Source organism: Hemitrygon akajei, chromosome 5, assembly GCF_048418815.1.
Source record: "Hemitrygon akajei chromosome 5, sHemAka1.3, whole genome shotgun sequence".
Classification (NCBI taxonomy): domain Eukaryota; kingdom Metazoa; phylum Chordata; class Chondrichthyes; order Myliobatiformes; family Dasyatidae; genus Hemitrygon; species Hemitrygon akajei.
Window position 1 is genome coordinate 176526037 of NC_133128.1, and position 22100 is coordinate 176548136.

General features: G+C 41.8%; 1 protein-coding gene across 1 annotated transcript in view; it reads left to right on the plus strand.

The window, feature by feature from the left end:
* The window catches only part of LOC140728505 (myosin light chain kinase, smooth muscle-like), a 341168-nt gene that overhangs the window by 139263 nt on the left and 179805 nt on the right, over positions 1-22100 (plus strand). Inside the window, exons 4-5 of the mRNA XM_073047317.1 lie at positions 3578-3620; positions 6045-6207. Of these exons, the coding sequence (XP_072903418.1) occupies positions 3578-3620; positions 6045-6207 (206 nt within the window). The remainder of the gene's footprint in view (positions 1-3577; positions 3621-6044; positions 6208-22100) is intronic.

Consider the following 22100-nt stretch of genomic DNA (forward strand, 5'->3'; position numbering starts at 1 on the left):
TTTGACTGGGACCGGGCCATGTTCAAGGACTCATCAGAGAATATGAGCAAATACGCCACAGTTGTCATGGGCTTCATAATGTCGGTTGTGGCTGAGATTGTCCCCACAAAATCATTCAGCCTTCCTCAATCAAATGCTCTGGATTAATCAAGCCATCTACAATCTGTAGATTGCCAGATAAGAGACATTCAGGTCTGGCGGCCAAGTAAAAAACGAAGAGGTCCGGGTACGACCTCTGGAAAACAATCCTACATGCAAAACGGCAGTTCTGGATCAAACTTGAATCACAGAAGGATGGTCAACAGCTACGGCAGGGCGTGAATGCTATCACCTCCTACATAGTGAGACCAAGTGACACACGTGAACACAAGGATTTGCTTTCAGATGAGCTCAATGCCTTTTATGCTCGTTTTGACCAACAAAGCATTGGAGGTACCTTCACAAAATCCCACAGCCCCCAACGAGCCTGTGGTTTCAGTCTGTGAGGCCGACATGACAGCGTCCTTCAGGAGGAAAGCATCTGGCCCAGACTGTGTACCTGGCTGAGCACTGAAGACTTTGTGCTAATAAACTTGCCAGAGTGTTCAGTGATATCTTTAACCACTTGCTTCGAAAGTCTGAGTTACCCTCCTGTTTCAAGCAGGCTTCAGTTTTACCGGCGTCCAAGAAGTACGTGGTAACCTACCTCAATGATTAGCATCCAATCACACTTACTGTATGTCACTGTGTTGAAGTGCTTCAGGGATTGGTGATGAAGCATATCAACTCCTGCCTGAGGAGTGACTTGGGTTCACTCCAGTTTGTCCACCATCACAGCTGGTTCATAGCAGATGCAATTTCACTTGCTCTTCACTCATCTCTGGAACATCTGGAGATACATACATCAGGATGCTCTTCATTGACTATAGTATTCAATACTATCATCCCCTCATAACTAATCAATAAGCACCAAGACCTTGACCTCAATACGTCCTTGACCATTTGGATCCTCAATTTCCTCACTTGCAGATCCCTGTCAGTTTGGATTGGCAACAACATCTCCGCAATCACCGTCGTACAGGTGCACCACAAGGCGGTGTGATTAATCCCCTGCTCTACTCGCTTTGCACTTTTGACTGTGAGGCTAAGCACAGCTCCAGTGCCAATTTAAGTTTGCTGAAGACACCAACATCGTTGGCCAAATCAAAGGTGGTGACAAATCAGTGTATAGGAAGGAGATTGAAAGTCTGGTAGGGTAGTGCCGCAACAGCAACCTCTCACCCAACGTCAGCAAAATCAAAGAGCTGATTATTGACTACAGGAGGAGGAAACTGGAGGTCCACGAGCCAGTCCTCATCAGGGGATCAGAGGAGGAGAGGGTCAGCAACTTTAAATTTCTTGGCATTATCATTTCTGAAGATCTGTCCTGGGTCCAGCACGTAAGTGCAATTGCAAAGAAGGCACGGCTGTGCCGTTACTTTCTTCGAAGTGTGCGAAGATTCCGCATGTCATCTAAAACTTTGACAAATTTCTAGAGGTGGATGGTAGAAAGTATACCGGCTGGTTCCTTCATGGCCTGGTACGGAAACACCAACGCCCTTGAACAAAAGGTCCTATAAAAAGTAATGGATACAGCGCAATTCATCATGAGTAAAGCCCTCCCCACCACTGAGCACATCTACAAGGAGCGTTGTTGCAGGAAAGCAGCATCCATCATCAAGGATCCCCACCACCCAGGCCATGCTCTCTTCTCACTGCTGCCATTTGGAAGGAGGTACAAGAGCCTTGGGTCTCACACCACCAGGTGCAGGAACAGATGTCAAAGCAAATCAAGTTTAATTGTCATTCGAACCAAATGAGACAGTGTGCACAAACATATCTGCACATTCAATGTAATGAGAAAGAAAAAAAAAGAAAATAGTTGCGTAAAAAAAAAAACAAATTTTAGACCATGTTCCTGAGCTCCAAGTTCCCAGTCCCACAAATTGATGGTTCCCGGCAGTTCAGCCTGTAATTGCATCCCCACCAGCCGAGCCCGGCCACCACTCTACAATGCAAGCCTGAGGCCTTGTTCTAGTTACAACTGCAACGACACTGCCTCCTCACCGCCTGACCTCCACAAAACAAGGAAAGCAGGCCTGCAGCAAGCAATCAATGTCCAGCAGGCTCTTGCAATTGCTAAAGAAACGTCCAAGACAGTCACTCAGGGTTTCACACCATGCCACCTTCGTGCCAACTCGAAGGCACCAACTCCAGCGCCTCCAAGTAGCATGCAGCAGCATGGTCTGCATCCAGGTCAGCTCTCCCGAACCCAATCCGGTTTCTCCTGCAGCCTGACAGGCCAACTTGAATCTTCCCCCTGTCCAACGGTCCAATTTGACTTCCTCCCCAGCCCCACGGGCCAAGTCAACCTCCTGACCAGCTGACTGGTCTTCTCCAAACCACCGGCCGCCTCTCACAACACCTTGTTTCTGACTCCAAACAGTGAGCAGCTCACTGATGCGATAGACCTGTTGTACAAGTGGTTACTGGAGCAAAACATAGTCTTAATACGCATAAAAACACATTTAACAAGGAGAAAAGCACCTTCGGTTGGCCCCCAGGAGGCTGCTGTGTGTATACGCGCCACCATCTTACCGAAAGCTATTACCCCTAACCATCAGGCTCCAGACCCAGAGTCGGTAACTTCACTCACCCCAGCACTGAACCGATTCCACAACCTGTCGGCTCACTTTCAATGACTCTACAACTCAGGTTCTCAGAATTATTTATCTATTTACCTTCCCCCCCCCACCCTTTTTTTCTTATTGCACAATTTGTTTCCTTTTGCACATTGGTTGTCCATCTTTGTTGCCTGCAGTTCTTCATTGATTCTTTTGTGTTCCTCTGCAGTTACTGTCAATGCCTACAAGAAAATGAATCTCAGGGTAGTATATAGTAACATAGGTACTTTGAACTTTTAAACATGTACGTACTTTGATAATAAATTCTCTTTGTACCTTTAAACCTTTGACACAGTCCTTGTGGCTTTTCTTATCCACTTGCCTCAGGTGGGTCAATTTGAATTTCTTGGTGCAAATTATGACACAAGAAACAATATGCAGTCACTTGCATGCATTTCTGTCATAGCTTAAGTTCTAGCAGGGGGTAAAAAGTAACAAAGAGAGAAATCAGTGAGGAATCTTTTTAATAAGCTTCCTGTAACGTCGTCAAGCTCTTTCTATTTTGCTTCTGGGGTTGATCGGTGTTTGTCAGCACAGATGATAATTTTGCACAGGTGCGATTTATGAACTGAACTCCTGCAGCCGGGACTGCCACACCTGAACTGATATCTAGTGTTTAAACTGCTGCTTCCACCTCCACTGTCCTTAACATTCAGGAAAAAAAGTGAACGAAGGTCCAGTTGAACGCGGCTCCTAGCATCCAATTTATTTTGCAACTGAGGGCAATTGATCGTTGAAGATCTAATGTTTCAAATCTTAAGTGCGTAATTTTCTTCATTTTTAATTGATTTTTTTTTACAGTAGCCTACGAGCAAACTTTGAAAATCTTAATGTCAATATGTTTTCTTGATAAATGATACTTTTTTTTTTAACAGAGGAAACTGGCAGGAAATCCGAATGGCCTTCCAGCATCTCCAGGTACATGCTCAGTAATACATTGCCAATTAATATTGAAGTTGAAGATTGGGGATTGATCTGGGGATCTCCCACTTGACAGGGGTGAGATGGGTGGGACCTCAAAATACCCAGACAAATTGGTAATGGTTTTAACATGATACCCCAGTACACCCTGATAAAGGTAACCTTAAAATTTGCCACATTTGACTATTAACTGATGTCTTATGCTTTTCAGCTAATTTCTTAATAGTTTGCAAGTACTTATCCTGAATCTTCACAATTTAAAGCTAAGTTAATTATGTGAAGCTTTGCCAAGAACATTTGGGAAGTACAGTTTTATAATATAAAGACAACCAATGTTGCTATTTCATTTTTCATACTAAAAAAATATGCAAATTGCTAAAATTTCTGTCACCATCTTTATGTGACATTTGTTAATTTACAAGTACTAATGTGGCATTAGCATTTTTAAAACACATCCAGGAATTCAAAGATATCGATCAAACAAGATTTTCCTCTTCTGTATTTACATTAGCAGGTCCCAATTACATTTCTCTCATATAATTAAGGTGCAAATTTACATTTGATAACCAATCTCCATATTTTCCATTGGTCTGAAATGTATTGAATGAGTCACACTTTCTGAATACTTGCACCCAAGTGGTTTGTCTCCATCTGTTATTACACCTCCAGTGTTTAGTAATTCCTTTGCAATGATTGTCAGCACTTAAGTTCCTTTAAGGCTTGTGAAAGTATTCCCCCATTCTGGTGATTTATGGCCTTGTAGTCTAATTATATAACTTGCATTTGTTATGTCTTCCCTGGTTAATTTGCTTTTGAGGAAAATAAGCTGATTATGTCTGCCCTTGTGAATATTTGTAGAGAAAATAATACCCTGTTTACTGCCTTGTTATCATATTCTGTTTCAAGGCAGTTGTCATCTTTTCTTGTCCTGCCTCCACTTCAATGCAATTAAAACAGAATTAAGTTCTTCATATTGTACTTTGTATCTATCACTGTGCCCTTTACTGATTCTTTCTTTCCTCCTTCATTCGTTCTTTTCCTTTTCGAAGTGTAGACGTAAGAGACTGCAGATGCTGGAAATCTGCAGCAACACACAAAATGCTGAAGGAACTCAGCAGGTCAGGCAGCACCTCACCTCTGCAGGGAATTAAAGGGTCGACATTTCAAGCTGAGACCCTACATCATCTGCCTGAGTTGTGGAGTTTTTCCATTGTTTTGTTCAGATTATTCAGAGTTACATTGACTCTTTGACCAGTAATTTGTTCATTCATTACTCATAGCTATTTTGGAAATAGTTTATCTCTAATTATTGAAATAAATTGCCTTTTTGAGAAAATAAAAGCAAACCAAATTTGTAGTCAAATTTTTATGTTAAAGATGAAGCCAATTGTTAAAATTATTAATGCTGATTAAGTCCTTCTTTGCAGCATGTTAACGTAACTCTCTGCCCGTTACGTTACTGGCATTTAGGGCAGTAATGAAGATCCTTCATCTCTGTCTGTCTGTACCAATGCACACAGCTAAATAGGATTCTTCAGTGCTGTTTCTGTAACAAATTTTTGATCAGTCAGGGTTGTCAGCCCTGAGTTGATCCCCCAGAACTGGAGGACCAGTGGACCACTCTTAGTCTGGCCTCTACCCTTTGACCTATTTGGCATGGGTGACCCTACCAAGAGCCATAGCACAAGGCCCTGACTCCAGCCAACATAGCTCTCTGGGTCATTGAGGCACGCAAGCCTCCAAACCCTAGGACAAGGTTGTGATCCTCTTAGAGTTTTACAGCATGTGGAGTTTGCTAATTTATTAATACTAATGCAGCATTAGTATTTTCAAAATTACACTCTGCAAAGCTGCTGTCCACACCTTCAAAACTGCATCAAGTGAACGTGACACAGTGGTTTAAGTGGGAGCTATTATTGGGAGTGCTCCTTCCAGGACTGTGAAAGAAATTGAAGGTAATGCAGATCCCAACAGTAGTTCAGCCATTTTTATGATAATCCCATTTTAACTTGAGCTATTTCAGGTAATCTTGTGAGGCATATTTAATTATAGATTCTACTAAAAGCTGCAGAGTTTTTATTTAAGCTTTACAATTGCTGCTTAACCAGTGAGTAGAGTTTTAATGAGACTACTGTGGTTGATGAAACTACAAATTTATAAGCTTGCTACAGTTCCATTGGAACTTCGATAATTGATTATGATCAAGCCAAGAAATAAATTCAAATTAATGCATCACAATTCATTTGTGCTAATTCATAACAGAATGTTGAAACTAAGTATTAACTATATTAATCCAAATGACATTTACGTCCTCTCAAAAGTTTCTTTTTAGGTTGGAACTTGGTCATATCAAAATACTTGTTTGCCTTGTTACAGTTTTGTTTGTAAAAGTTTAAAATATTGCAAGTATTTTATTTGCAGTCGATATTCTGCACCATCGATTGAAAACAGGCCCAGTATCTGGGGTGAAAGCCCTCCAAAATTTGTCACAAAACCAACACGACAGATTGTCAATGAAGGGAAGAATGGCAAATTCTCCTGTAAGATAACAGGACGGCCTCAACCTCAAGTAACCTGGCTGAAGGTAAACCAAGGTTTTAGTGTCTCCTAAAATATTGAACATTAAGAATATAGTACTGTGCAAAAGTCTTAGGCACCCTTGATTTTTCTTTATATATGGCTTCCACAGAGCCCTGTCACTCAACATCATCAAGGCTGTCTGGGATTACCCAAAGAGACAGAAGCAAGTGAGACAGCCAAAGTCTGAAGAAGAACTGTGGCAAGTTCTCCAAGATGCTTAGAACAACCTACCAGCCGATTTTTCTTATAAAACTGTGTGACAGTGTCCCTGAGAGAATTGATGCAGTTTTAAAGGCAAAGGGCGGTCACACCAAATATTGATTTGATTTATTTCTTTTTAAGACCTTAAGATATATGAGCAGAATTAGGCCATTTGGCCCATCGAGTCAGCCCTTTTAATGCTTACTGCTCTTTAGCATTTATTTTTAATATTTAGAGACTTTTCATTTCATTATTTTTGAAAGCACCTTCACTTTACAGATTTTATTTACATGTGCCTAAGACTTTTGCACAGTATTGTATATATTTATGAAATAAAATGTCAAATGTTTGAAGAATTATATGGTATTTCTGTTCAATCTAACTACTGCGGATATAATGGGGAAATGTGACAAACACTGAGCAGGCCAGGCATCATTTCTGCGAGAAGAGGCAGTGTTAATGTTTCTGTTTGAGGCTCTTCATCAGAAATGAAAAAGTGAGAAAACAACTCTTAGTTGTGGAGGAGTTGGCAGAGAGAGGATAAAAACAAGTGGAAAATATAGGACAGTGCTAAAGTCTTAGGCATATTATATATAGTTAGGGTGCCTAAGACTTTTGCAGAGTACTGTATCTGTCAATGTGGAATGGAGGGTGAGTTTGTAAATCTGGCAAGAGCAAAGGATGTTGGGAATGACGAGCAGGCCAGGAGGGTGTGAGGTGGCAGAGAAAGTGTGCCGGGGCGGGTGGTGGCTCGAGTGCAGACACACCCAGCAGTGAGGTCATTTGATTCCAAACAGTTGGTTTATTGGAGCCATAGAAAAGTACAGCACCAAAACAGGCCCTTCGGCCCATCTACTCCATAGTAAGCCATTTACACAGCCTATTCCCAATGACCTACACTGGGACCATAGCCCTACAATCCATGTACCTATCCAAATTTCTCTTAAACTTGAAATTAAGCCCACGTGCATCACTTGCACTGACAGTTCAGTCTATACTCTGACAACCCTCTGAGTGAAGAAGCTTCCCCTCATGTTCCCCTTAAACTTTTCACCTTTCACCTGTAACCCAAACTCTAGTTGTGGTCCTACCCAACCTCAGTGGAAAAAACCTGCTTGTATTAACCCTATCTATACCCCCCAAAATTTTGTATACCTCTATCAAAACTCCTCTTAATCTTCTACGTTCCAAGGAATACAGTCCTAACCTAGTCGACCTTTCCATATAACTCAGATCCTCTAGACCCGTCAACATCCTCGTAAATTTTCTCCGTATTCTTTCAACCTTATTTACATTTTTCCTGTAGGTAGGTGACCAAAACTGCTCACAATACTCCAAGTATGGTCTTCCATAACACCGACTCAACCTACAAGTTCACCGTCAGGGAATCCTGCTCAAGGACTCCCAAGTCCCTTTGCAACTCTGATTTTTGAATTTTCTGCTAGTTTATAAAATAGTCTATGCCTTTATTCCTGCCACCAAAGTGTATGACCATACACTTCCCTACTCTGTATTCCATCCATAACTATTTTGCCCAGTTCTCCAATCCGTCTTAGTCCTTTTGCAGACATCCTGCTTCCAAAAAGTTCAAAAGTAAATTTGTTATCGAAGTACATATATGTCACCACACAATCCTGAGATTCATTTCCTTGTGGGCATACTCAATGTGTGTGTGTGGCCTCCGTCGAACGTGGTCGACCATGGGTATTACGCCTGTGGTAGTCAATGAAGAGAAGTTGGAGTGGCCTCTCCAGGGTACAAGCCAGGGCAGAGTTGATATGGAGATCCATCTGTTTCCCATGCAGTGGGACCCCCTCCCCTCCATGTTGATGACAGGTCATAAGGAACAACGAAAGTTGACACGGTTTGGTGCCAGCAGCATCGCAGGAGTTGCCGTGCTGGTGCTGGGTACAGCAGTCAGCCACCTTCGGGACTCCGACTCCGGATTTTTCCTCAGGGTTTACTCCCAAAGCCTTTCCCATGAGCGGGTATAGCTGCAAGGTGGTGGAGGTTTGAAATTGGAGTTGCTCTCTCCTAAATGAGCTACCATCCATGGTTAACGAGCCCATCTGCCCAGAGCAACTGGTTTTAAGGCGCCTTTGCCCCTTCTCCTGTCAGTGAGAACAGCTCCACCAGGCATAAGAACTATGCCACACGTGAAGGCTGGGAGTTGGACTTGGTTGTCAGAGGCTGTTTGAGACGCACACTATGAAGAGCATTTGTTTAGCAGTGGGAGCTCGGCCCCACTACCACCCTTCGGCTATGGCTACCCTTGGATATATACTCAATATATCTATAAAAGAATAACCGCAACAGAGTCAATGAAAGGCTGCCCAGCTAGGGCATTCAACTAGAGCGTAGAAGACAACAAAATGTGAAAATATAAAAGAAGTAATAATAATTAATAAATAAGCACAAAATATCAAGAATATGAGATGAAGAGTCCTTGAACACAAGTCCATAGGTTGTGGGAACATATCAATGATGAGGCAAGTGAAGTTGAGTGACATTATCCCCTTTGATTCAAAGGCCTGATGGTTGAGGGATAGTAACTTCTTATGAAACTGATGGTGTGAGCATTGAGTCTCTGTACCTTTTTTCTGATGGTAGCAGTGAGAAGAGAGCATGTCCTGGGTGGTGGGGGCCCCTGATGATGGAGGCTGCTTTTCTGCCACAATGTTTCATGTAGATGCGCTCAGTGGTTGGGAGGGCTTTACCTGTGATGGACTGGGCCAAATCCATTACTTTTCAGATAATTTTCCATTCAAGGGCATTGGTGTTTCCATACCAGGCTGCAATGCAACAGACAATATACTCTCCAATACTCATCTATAGAAGTTGGTCAAAGTTTTAGAAGTCATGCCACCAAACAGGCTTTATTAAAAACCGTCTTCCTTTTTTTAACATTCGGCGTCTATTTAATATTTTATACTCAGCTCCAACTGGGACACCTGAATGTGTTATTTCCCTCGATGCGGAGAAAGCATTTGATCGTATAGAATGGAACTACCTTTTTGCAGTCTTAGAAAAATTTGACCTCGGCCAAAGTTTCATCTCTTGGATCCAATTGCTGTACCTGTGTCCTACTGCTTCTGTTTTAACTAATTTTCAGAAATCCCAAGTATTTAATCTCAAACGTGGCACCCATCAGGGATGCCCCTTAAGTCCCTTTCTCTTTGATTTGGCTATAGAACCTCTGGCGATAGCATTTCGAAACTGTCCTGAATTGACCGGGATTTGGAGAGGGGGTGTTGAGCATAAAGTTTCTCTCTATGCTGATGACTTATTACTCTTTCTCTCAAATCCGTCTACATCCTTACCTCTAATGTTTTCACTTCTTGACCAGTTTAGCCAGATCTCTGGCTATAAACTTAATTTACATAAGAGTGAACTTTTCCCAATTAATAAAGAAGCACAAGAACTAATATTTCGTGATCTCCCTTTTAAAGTAGTCCATAATCAATTTACTTATCTTAGAATTACAGTCACAAGGAAGTTTGAAGATCTCTTTCGTGAAAACTTTGTCAATCTTTCATATGCTATAAAACAGAGTCTGGTACAATGGTCACCTCTATCTATGTCTTTGGTAGGTCGTATTAATGTTGTTAAAATGTATGTTCTCCCCAAATTTTTATACTTATTTCAATCTATCCCAATTTTTATTCCTAAATCTTTTTTTGATTCCTTAGACTATTATTTTGTCATATCTGTGGCAGAATAAGCGCTCTTGGAATTAATAAAATCCACCTCCAAAAATCTAAAAAAGAGGGTGGCATGGCTTTACCTAACTTTCGCTTATATTATTGGGCAGCTAATATACGTTGTGCTACCTTCTGGTCTTTCTTCCACGGCCAACCCGAGTGCCCTAACTGGGTGGCAATGGAGTTGAGCTCCACTAAAGAATTATCTATATCTGCACTTCTTGGCTCTGCACTCCCTAGTAGTCTGCCCAGATCAATAGCTAATCCTCTTGTTAGACACACTTTGCGTATATGGGCTCAGTTCAGGAAATGCTATGGTTTCCAGGGGTTTTCCGTTTCTAGCCCTGTCGCACATAATCACCTTTTTTTACCTACTATGTACGATTCAGCATTCCATGTTTGGTATAGGAAGGGCATTAGACATTTTGAAGATCTCTTCATTGATAATCACCGCTTCTTTTCAGCAGCTCTCTGTTAAGTTCAACCTGCCTAACGCTCACTTTTTCAGATATCTCCAAATCCGACACTTTATTGCTCCTTTAATTCCTAACTTTCCTGAAATGCCTGCGAAAAATGCTATGGACCTATTTCTTTCCATTAATCCACTAGGTAAAGGTTTAATATCAATTATCCGAGATAAACTAGCAGCCTTACGACGGGCCCCTGTGGATAAAATTAAAATGGCCTGGGAGCAGGATTTAAATATCTCCTTATCCGAGGAGAGCTGGGACTCAGTTCTCAAATCGGTTAACTCAACCTGTCTTTGTGCTCGCCATTGCCTTTTACAGTTTAAGATTGTTCATAGAGCCCATATGTCTAAATCTAAACTATCTCAATTCTACCCTGGCATTAGTCCGCTCTGTGATAAATGCAAGAGGGGCGTGGCCTCTCTCATCCATATGTACTGGCTCTGTCCTAGCTTGGAGAAATTCTGGAAAGATGTCTTCACTACATTATCGGGTATTCTGAATCAGCACCTAGAACCAAACCCCTTAATTGCTCTGTTCGGTTTTTGGGGCGAGACAGATTTATGTCTGGGTCCGACCAAATGCCGAATACTATCCTTTGCCTCTCTCCTGGCTAGACGCTTGATCCTCCTTAGATGGAGAGATGTTGCCCCGCCCACTCATGCGCAATGGCTTAACGACATTATGGCCTGCTTGGACCTCGAAAAAATTCATTATTCAGTTCTTAATTCGGATCTAAAGTTCCATAAGGTCTGGGGACCTTTTATCGAGTACTTTCATAACCTTCCTCTTGACTAGGGTTTATTCTTTTTTTTTCTTCTTTTCGGTCCCTTGCTTTCAGCTCCCTTTTTTTTCTGGTAGTAGGCATTATTATCCTCTGTTGCTAAGTGTATTCACAGTCTGGGAGTTTGACTGTCCTGACCTATACTCTTTATATTGTGTTGTGGTCGGTCTGGAGTTGTTGTTGTTTTTTTTCTTGTGTTGTGGGGCTTGGGGAGGACACTAAGCTTACTTGTCTTTAATTTAGGTGCTTTTTTGTTAAATTCTCTTCCTTTGTAGCAAATTGTTATTGTATGCTTAATTTTGCACTGTATTAATGCTCCTCATTGGGATTTGGGGTTTTTAATTTGTAAAATGTTTTGAAAAACTAATTTAAAAAAAAAATTTTTTTTTAAAAAGTCATGCCAAATCTCCACAAACTCCTCGGGAAGTGGAGACACTACTGTGTTGTCTTCATAATTGTACTAACTGCCCCTCCACAAATCTGGCTACAGAGCCGTGAATTCCATTATCCAGATCATTGACATATAACATGGAAAAAAAAGTGGTCACAACACTGCTTAAGGCGATTAACCAAGAAATAACCGAGGCTTGTAAGAACAGAACGGCAGTTGTCATGGGGGATTTTAACTTCCACATAGATTGGGTGAATCAGGTTGGTCAAGGAAGTCTTGAGGGGGACTTCATAGAATGCATCTTTGATGGCTTTCTTGAGCAGCATGTTAGTGAACCTAGAAGGGAAAATGCTATCTTAGATCTAGTCCTGTGCAATGAGACAGGTAAGATTAACGATCTTGTAGTCAGGGATGCTCCTGGAAAGAGTGATCATAGTATGATTGAATTTCACATACAGATGGAGGATGAAATAGTTAGATCTAAAACTAGTGTATTATGCTTGAACAAGGGTGACTACAACAGGATGAGGGAGGAGTTGTCTAATGTGGATTGGGAGCACAGGCTATTTGGTAGGACCGTTGAGGAACAGTGGAATACTTTCAAAGAAATTTTTCACAGTGCTCAACAAAAGTATATTCCAGTCAAAAGTAAGGACAGTAAGTGTGGGGAGAGCCAGCCTTGGATAACTAAGGAAATAAAAGATAGTATTGTAGCGGTGTGCTACACGCAGCGCTGCAATAAACGACACGGAGTCGGTGAGCTGCAGTTGCAAAAGAGATTTATTCAAACTTCGCGGCCTCGGTTTAAAGCCTTCCTGATCCCGCCCTCCCCGGGCGGGAATACTGTAGGGGGCGCGTATTCACAGTCCCGTCCCGCGCGCGGGCTTTTCCCCTTGCTGGTGAAGCAGACTTGGCGCCCTCTTTGGGACCGGCCTCTATGCCAGCGCGCGCCGCTTTGTGAGCCGGTTCGAGTGCGCTGGGAAGTGGATCACCACAGTATCAAATTAAAAGCTCATGTGTACAAAGTCGCAAAGAGTAGCAGGAGACTGGAGGATTGGGAAAACTTTAAAAAACAACAAAGAACAACTATACAAGAAATAAGGAAAGGGAAGATAGAGTATGAAAGTAAATTAGCACAAAATATAAAATCCGATAGCAAAAGTTTTTATAAATATGTAAAGCGGAAGAGGGTGGCTAAAGTCAACATAGATCCCTTGGAAGACAAGAAGGGGAAATTAATGTTGGATGATAAGGAAATGGCTGAGGCACTGAACGACTATTTTGTGTCGGTCTTCACAGTGGAGGACACATCTAATATGCCAAAGAGTGATGTTATGGACGAAATGGACCTCAATACTAAAGAGATAATGATTAGCAAACTAGAGGGCCTGAAGGTAGATAAGTCCCCTGGTCCTGATGGGATGCATCCCAGGGTGCTGAGGGAATTGGTGGAGGTTATAGTAGACATGTTGGTAATCATTTACCAAAACTCTCTAGACTCTGGGCAGGTCCTGGCAGATTGGAAGACAGTAAATGTCACGCCACTCTTTAAAAAAGGATGTAAGCAAAAGACAGGCAACTCTAGGCCAGTTAGTTTAACATCTGTAGTTGGGAAAATATTTGAAGCTGTCATTAAAGAAGAAATAGCAAAACATTTAGAAAGGAGTGGTTCCAGTAGACAGATGCAACACAGATTCAGAAAGGGCAGGTCCTGTTTGACAAATTACTGGAGTTCTTTGAGGACATAATGAGTGCAGTGGATAGAGGGGAACAAGTGGATGTCGTACACTTGGATTTCCAGAAGGCGTTCGATAAGGTGCCGCACAAGAGACTTAAAGATAAGATACGAATGCATGGAGTCGGAGGAAGTGTATTGGCATGGATAGTGGATTGGTTAACCAATAGAAGGCAGAGAGTTGGTATAAATGGGTGTTTCTCCGGTTGGCGGTGAGTGGGGTGCTGCAGGAGTTGGTGCTGGGTCCGCAGCTGTTTACCATTTACATTGATTTGGAAGAGGGGACTGAGTGTAGCGTAGCAAAATTTGCTGATGACACTAAACTGAGTGGAAAAGCAAATTGTACAGAGGGTGTGGAGAGTCTGCAGAGTGATATAGATAGGTGAAGTGAATGGGTCAAGATGTGGCAGATAGAATACAAATGTGAGATCATGCACTTTGGAAGGAATAATAGAAGAGCAGATTATTATTTAAATGGTGAAAGATTGCAGCACGCTGTTGTGCAGAGGGACTTGGGAGTGCTTGTTCATGAATCACAAAAAGTTGGCTTGCAGGTATAACAGGTTATTAAGAAGGCAAATGGAATGTTGGCCTTCATTGCTAGAGGGATTGAATTCAAGAGCAGGGATGTAATGCTTCAGCTATACAGGGTACTGGTGAGGCCGCACCCTGAGTACTGTGTGCAGTTCTGGTCTCCATACTTGAGGAAAGATATACTGACTTTGGAAGCAGTACAGAGGAGGTTCACCAGGTTGATTCCAGAGATGAAGGGGTTAACCGATGAGGAGAGATTGATTCGCCTGGGACTACACTCTCTGGAATTCAGAAGAATGAGAGGGGATCTTATAGAAACATACAAAATTTTGAAAGGGATAGATAAGATAGAAGTAGTTTCCATTGGTAGGTGAGACTAGAACTAGAAGACATTGCTTCAAGATTCAAGGGAGAAGATTTAGAACGGAGATGAGGAGAAACTGCTTTTCCCAGAGAGTGGTGAATCTGTGGAATTCTCTGCCCAGGGAAGCAGTTCAGACTTCTTCACTAAATAGGTTTAAGATACAGTTAGATAGATTTTTACATAATAGGGGAATTAAGGGTTATGGGGAAAAGGCAGGTAGATGGAGCTGAGTTTACGGACAGATCAGCCATGATCTTATTGAATGGCGGGGCAGGCTCGATGGGCCAGATGGCCTACTCCTACTCCTGTCTCTTATGTTCTTATGACCCCTGCAGAACACCACTAGTCATTGGCAACCAACTAGAAAAGGCTTCCTTTATTCCCAGTCTTTGCCTCCTGCTAGGAAGCTAATCTATCCATGCTCATATCTTTCCTATAATACCATGGGCTCTTATCTTGCTAAGCAGCCTCTTGAGTGGCTCTTTGTCAAATGCCTTCTGAAAACCCAAGTAAACAACATCCACTGACTCTCCTTTGTCTATCCTGCCTGTTATTTCCTCAAAGAATTCCAACAGCTTTGTGGAGCAGGATTTCCCTTTAAGGTAAACATGCTGACTTTGGCCTTTTTTTATGAAGTGCCTCCAAATACCCTGAAATCTTATCCTTGATAATGGACTCCAACATTTTCCCAACCACTGAAGTCAGGCGGACTGACTGCAATGTTGGCTTGTCTTCTGCTTGGCCGCCTTCAGAGTCACAGTACACACTGCACCTGCTTGTATACCAACTGCCCCATCCTCAGCGTTATCACTCCAGTTCCCATCCCCCTGCCAAATTAGTTTAAACCCTCCCCAACAGCTCTAGCAAACGTGTCCGTGGGAATATTGGTTCCCCTCGGTTTCAGGTGTAACCCATCCCTTTTGTACAGGTCATACGTTCCCCAGAAAAGATCCCAATGATCCAGAAATCTGAAACCCTGCCCTCTGCACCAATTTCTGGGCCACACATTCATCTGCTGAGCCATCTGATTCTCACCCTCAATGGCGCATAGCAGAGGCAGAAACTGAGAGATTACTACTGGAGGCCCTGCTTTTTAGCTTTCTGTCTAACTCCCTGTATTCTCTCTTTAGGTTCAGCTAGGGTAATTAATGTGTTGGTGGAGAGGTATTCATTGGGCCTATAGAGAAGTGGATTTGTAAAGCATGGAACAGGCCCTTCAACCCAAGTCATCCGTGGTGGTCAACAATATCCTTCTGAACCAGTCCCATTTGTCTGGATTTGACTGATATCCAACAGGAGATGGTGTGAGAGCATAAGTGTGGAAAATAGACAAGAAATAAGCAAAGGCTCTGTCAGCTGTGGTAGAGGGAAAGTTTAGTTCCCTTTAACAATCTTGCTGTGCAGATTACTTGCATTCCTGAAGTTACTTTAGCCACTATTCATACTGTACATGGCTGGAATTGATTCTTTTTCACTGAATAATTGTTATTCATCAGTCTGATCACCAGGGGGTGCCAGAGTCTTGACTATTAGTTGCTTATTTTCTCTTGGATCTTATTTTAGTTTTCAGTGCACCTGTGCCTTGTTTTGTCTCTCTACTTAAGTTGCCTGTTTGTCTTTGCTCAGTCTTGAGTTTTCCTTACCATGTGTGCAATGAGTCATTTTGACATTTCTCAAGTCCTAGACTGTGTTCTCTACAAACCAATCCAGAAGAAAGATTCTTTGTTTAGTTCCATTCTTGTCCCTGGTCTCCTCTGTGCTTGGGTCCACCTAGTCTAAGCCTCTCCGGAAGATGTGCAACTTCACCATAACAACCCTAGATCAAACCCAGCCTAGTAAACACCCCTTGTAACAATAATCCACAAGTTCTATCCAATTTAGTGTATTAATTGATGTGCCAAGTTTAATTTGGTTTCTGATGTTTTGACATTTTAAGATAAACTTTTATGGGTTTTATTCATTCCCTACAAGGTTCTGAACACTTCATTCAGTAAGATCATTATTCAAAGTAAATTTATTTTCAAAGTGGTACTGTATGTGTCACCATATACATTTTCTGAGATCCATTTTCTTGTGCACATACTCAATAAATCTGCAGAATAATAAACATTAGCAGAATTAATGAAAGGCTAGCCAACTAGAGTGTTCATGATCTCAAATCAAAGAAAACTCTACATTCTAGAACCTTCCATAGCCAGAATCATTGTTGCTTGTAATACTGCAAAGGACAAACAGAATTTGATCAATACAGTTACATTTTTAAATGAGAGATGATGAGGATCATGCAGTTTGTGGACTTTCAGAAGATTTTTGATGAGCTCTGCAACTAGTATTTCACTGAGGTTGATAGAATGCATGAGTTGTAGTGAATGGTTGTTTTCTGGCCAGGAAGAAGGTGAATAATGGCATTTCTTAGGGTTTCGCATTGGGCCCTTGCTTAGTTTGATCTCTATTCATGACTTGTGGCTCCAGGCCACACTTAGTAAATTTGTCGATGACACAAGGTAAAGGAGAAGAGAATTAAAAATGAAGCAAGGTAAAAGTCTCACTCAATCTGGAGTCTGCAAATGTGGTGGAGGAGGCAGGTTCTATTGGAGACTACAAGGGACAGAAACTAGTTATTTTAATGTAGTTAATATATTAACCCTCTCCATTTGTTACTTGTAGAGGGATAGTGACTAACAGTGGGTCAGAGTCTGGGTGTCCTGTGATGAGCAACTCACCAGCAGACGTGCCAGTACTTTCCCACCATTTGCAAGGCTTAGGCTGGAGTGTCGCAGAACACTCTGCACTTGCTTGGGTGTGTACGACTCCAATAATGTTCAAGATTGTTGAGAACATTCAGCCCATCCGATTGGTACTCTAACCAAGGTACTCCCTCCACCATGAGGACACGCTAGTTGTGTTGTGTGCCTGCCGTTATTCACCTGGGACAGTACCTCTCAGACCCCCGACCCATAGCTAAGGTCAAGGTTAGAACCTGTAGGTTCCCTTCCTGATCTGGAAATATATGGGGAAGAATTTATTTGAGATGGCGGGGAGATTGTTTAGATTACTGGATCTGACTCCTGGAATTCCTTGTGGAACAGCATGGTCAAAGTGAAGAACTACTGTGTTTCAAGACAGTTTCTTACCATCACCCTACTCGTTGGGGGCACTCAAATCCCGGAAAATGATATGAAAAGCAACAGGATTCTGAATAGGATCAAACCAAGATGGCTGCTGTGAGAGGAGAAAGAGACGATAGTGTTTGGGAGTTGGCATCATGTGTCTTTGTGATTGGTGGTGAAGAATCTAATTGAGAGGGTTGGGGTGGGGGAGGGATTGTTCTGAATTTTGGGCTGCAGAGAAAGGACTGCAGACGTACTTGGTGGAAGAAAGCTCCATTCACTATTGCTGTTTTTATTGATGTTCCTGCAGTGGATCCAAGACATGGGGGTGATGCTTGTGAAGCTGACAATCTCAGCAATCACTCTAAAGATCTGAGCCAATGTGTTTATGGAGCCCTTGACATATTTTCCCATCTTACTTTTTCCAGAAGCACTTCCAGGGAGCTGGAATGTTTTGGGCTTTAAGTGTGATTCATTATTCACAGTTAATTCCTCCATTAATCCAAGAATAAATCAGTCAAAGGGGATTGCAAACTAAATTAAGAGTTGCCATTCTACTCTGTGTGGACCTTTAAGTCTGTAGAAAATTGGGTGCTAAATTTCAGTGGGTCTCTCGGTAAATCAGCAAATTGGGTGAGAAACCTCGCAGGGAAATTAAAATGAGGCTTGAGAAGTGATATGGCCCGGGTCTCATGTTTTCTGTAGTAGGTTCTATTTCCCTTATTTCTTTCAGGACAAAGCCCACGCAGCATTAAAACTGGAGCCAAGGGCACTTTCTTAAAATGCTGCATAGCATTGTTATTTATAATTACTGCTCATTGTTGCTGACATGAACAGGAGTGTGGAATCTAGGGTCTGGGAATGCCCATTGAATTCCAGACTATTGTAAAGATTATGATGATATTTAAAAGATAATGGATAATGGAGAGTGGAGAACACTTTTTTTTAAATGGGTCCTCCCTTTTCAAAATATACTGTGAAACTTTATAAATGTTGCTTAAATTTAAACACATATCTTTGAACTGGAAGAAGTCCAGAAAAGCTTAAGATTTAATGTCAGCAATGACTCAAGTGAAAAGTTAGGAGAGCAATTTTTAATCAACCTAGGATCTGGATCAAGGTGACCTACATTATTGACCAAAGACTGTAACTCAGTCCAACAGTAGCTTGTGATTTTAAAGACCATAAGAAAAAAGCACAGAATTGGGCTGTTCAGTCCATCAAGTCTACTCCATCATTTCATCATGGCTGATTCATTTCCTTCTCGACTCCATTCTCCTGCCTTCTCCCCATATCCTTTCACACCCTGATTAAGCAAGAACCTATCAACCTCTGCCTTAAATCCACCCAGTAACCTGGCCCCCATAGCCACCTGTGGCAGCAAATTCCACAGATCCATTGATAAATTGTTCTGGAGTTTCCAATGGCTATCTTACAGAACAGCCAGGGTCATTATAGTTGGTCATTTCATGTAACATTCTTGGAGGGACTTTTTAAATTCACACTTTGTTTACTAAACTGAGTACTCTGTCACATGTTCCTTCCCATTTAACCAACTGCAATAGAAAGTCATGGTTGCTAACCAAGTCTAACTTTCCTTTTCACTTCTGCTCAACAGATAGTCTAACCCAAAGAAACATGCCTGTTTAAATGAATAGTGCATCAGCTGGTTCATTTTAAATTCGATTGCCTGGGTAAAGTACTTCATTTTGGAAGAGAAATGAAGGCTGGTTTTTAAGATGGTGCAGATGTCTGATTAGTTCTATTGTGGAGTACCATGTGTGAGAGGATGTTTTTTGATGCTAATTCTGTCGCCTGCTTTATTGGTGTGCGCATTAGAATCTGTAAAGTTGATGGCTACTGGAAGTTTACAAATCGTGATATCAGTCACAGCCTAATTAAACTGAAATGCAGTATTCCCACTGAAACTGTGCTTTATGCTTGACTGTCTGCAGAATTCCAGTAACAAGAGACACTCTATCAGTTCTATTTTGAGGGATCGTTCATGATTGCAAGTTGGCTTCTTATTGATCTTAGCTGGCGTTTATTAGGATTCTACAAGGATTTGTTCTGAAATTCATTAAAGTGGCAGAATTCTACTGGGAATGGTGTTCTGGTGCTGACGGACTTGGTCTTGATTTAAAACCTTTTACATGTCAATTGCTCCCTGAAATGACTGCAGCAGGAAGCATTCCTAGTCTGATGAAGAGAGCACAGAAGAGCAGAACCAGCTTCTGAAATGGATGGGGGGGGGGGGGGGGGGTGGGGAGAGAGAGCACAGTAACCAAAGGTGCAGGAGGCACAATATCAGTGATCTGTACAAAAGTTAAACTGTTCTAACAAAACAGCAGACCCAGGGAAGGACACGGTCAGCAATGCTAGTTCTTGTTACCATAAATCTTTCTGCTGGAGAGAGTTAATGTCTGGTAGTTTGCATCCACTGTTGCATTAATAACACTAATAACACTGTTAAAAGTGCAGTAACGACATGTCATTTTGCCTTGCCAAGGAATAACAGGTAGGGCAAGCGTGCAGTTTAGGATTCAGTGGGCCACAGGGTCTGCTTCACTGCTATATTATTCTATAATTGCCATAGGATGAAGATATTATTAGAACATAGAACATTACAGCACAATACAGGCCCTTCAGCCCAGGATGTCATACTGACCTTTTAACCTACATAAAATCAGTCTAGCCCTTCCCTCCCTCTGCTTTTCTATCATCTATGAGCCTATCTAAAAGTCCCTTAAATGTCCCTAATATATTTGCCTGTACCACCACCCCTTGGAAGGATGTTCCACGCACTCATCATCTTTGTGTATAAAAAAATCATTCCTCTGACAATAACACCCCCCCCCAATACTTTCTTCCAGTCACCTTAAAATTATGCCCCCTGGTTTTAGCCATTTTTGCCTTGGGTAAATGTCTTTGACTGTCCACTCAATCTATGCCTCTTATCATCTTGTACATTTGATTTCTAGGGATTGGGCAACATTTGAGACCAGTGTTGGAGCTGGGCTGATAAGATGTTGACAATGTGTGCACAGATCGTGTCCAGTCTCGAGGCCATTGAATTTCCTGCAATACTACATCCATGTCTTTGAGGCACAGTTACGGTATCTCCTCAAGTACTTACTCATCCTTCACTCTATAGAGCCCCTTGGCCTTCTCTTGGCTCATCTCAGCCTGCAGAAAGCTCTTTAATGCACTGCTAGTAAACCATGGAGCCTGCTGTCTCCCATATTGTGCCATTTTTCAATGTTCCCAAATGTCCGCCAGTTCCATTTTATATGGTGCAGACAGACCTCAAGTCCTGCTGGTTGTACTTAAACACTGCTGGCCACTTACATAAATGGAAAACTGAGGTGATAACCCAATAGTTTATGCAGGCTGCAGATGGCAGTCATGTGAAACACGTAAAAACAGCAGCTGGATGAGATCTTCTTTATTAAAAGCAGCAGGCGTGGCATAATTGTGCATTGGGATTATTGCTCTTGTTTTCAGTGGCTAACCAAACTAGCCCCTATTATGCTTTTTTAATGTGAAACCAAAGCACAAGGCTGATTAACTATTTAATTATATACAATTAGTTTTAATGCTTATGTAAAACTTTATTTTCACATTGTATATTTAGCTGGATGTTGGATACCCAGCTATGCAGATTTAACACAAGGCATATTTTCTACAGAGAGGAACTCTATTGTGTGTGTTTTTTTTTGTTTTCACATCTGTTATAAACATGTTTCAAGACTTGCTTAACCTGGAGTACTTCAGGACAGGGAGAAAACTGTAGATCATGTTCATAAGATATAGGAGCAGAATTAGGCCGTTTGACCCACCGTGGCTCTGCCATTTCATCATGGCTAATCCAATTTTTACTCTCAGCCCCAATCTCCTGCCTTCTCCCCATATCTCTTCATGGCCTGACCAATTAAGAATCTATCACCCTCTGTCTTAAATATAATATATAAAGACATATATAAAGACTTGGCTATCACAACTGCCCGTGGCAACAAATTTCACAGACTCACCTCTCTCTGGCTAAAGAAATTCCTCCTCATTTCTAAAAGGATGCCCCGTCTATTCTGAGGCTGTGTTGTCTGGTCCTAGACTCTCCCACAATAGGAAGCATCATCTCCACACCAACTCTGTCAAGGTCTTTTAGTATTCGATAGGTGGTAGTGAGGTCACCCCTCATTGTTCCGAATTCCAGTGAATTCAGGCCCAGAGCCATCAAACGCTGTTCATATGACAAGGTGTTCAATCCTGGAATCCTTTTTGTAAATCTCTTTAAACCCTCTCCAGGGTCAGTATTTCCGTGCTCATAATACTGTAATCCTTCATTAACAAGGAAGACTTGGAATTCATCTACGCAACAAGACAAGGATCTATTTCTGTTAGTTGTGCCAATGCTGTTAACAGATCCACATGTTCTCTTGCTTGGACAGTGACATAATTTACTGGTTGTCATTACCTGTGTTCTTGGATGTTCTGCTCACTTGTCTGGTGAAGCAAGGTGTGAGTATGACAAAATGGTGTACAGATCATTTTTGTTAGGAGAGGTCTCCGTAAGAGTCTGTGTTAAGTTATCTTTTCCCTCTCTGCCAAGT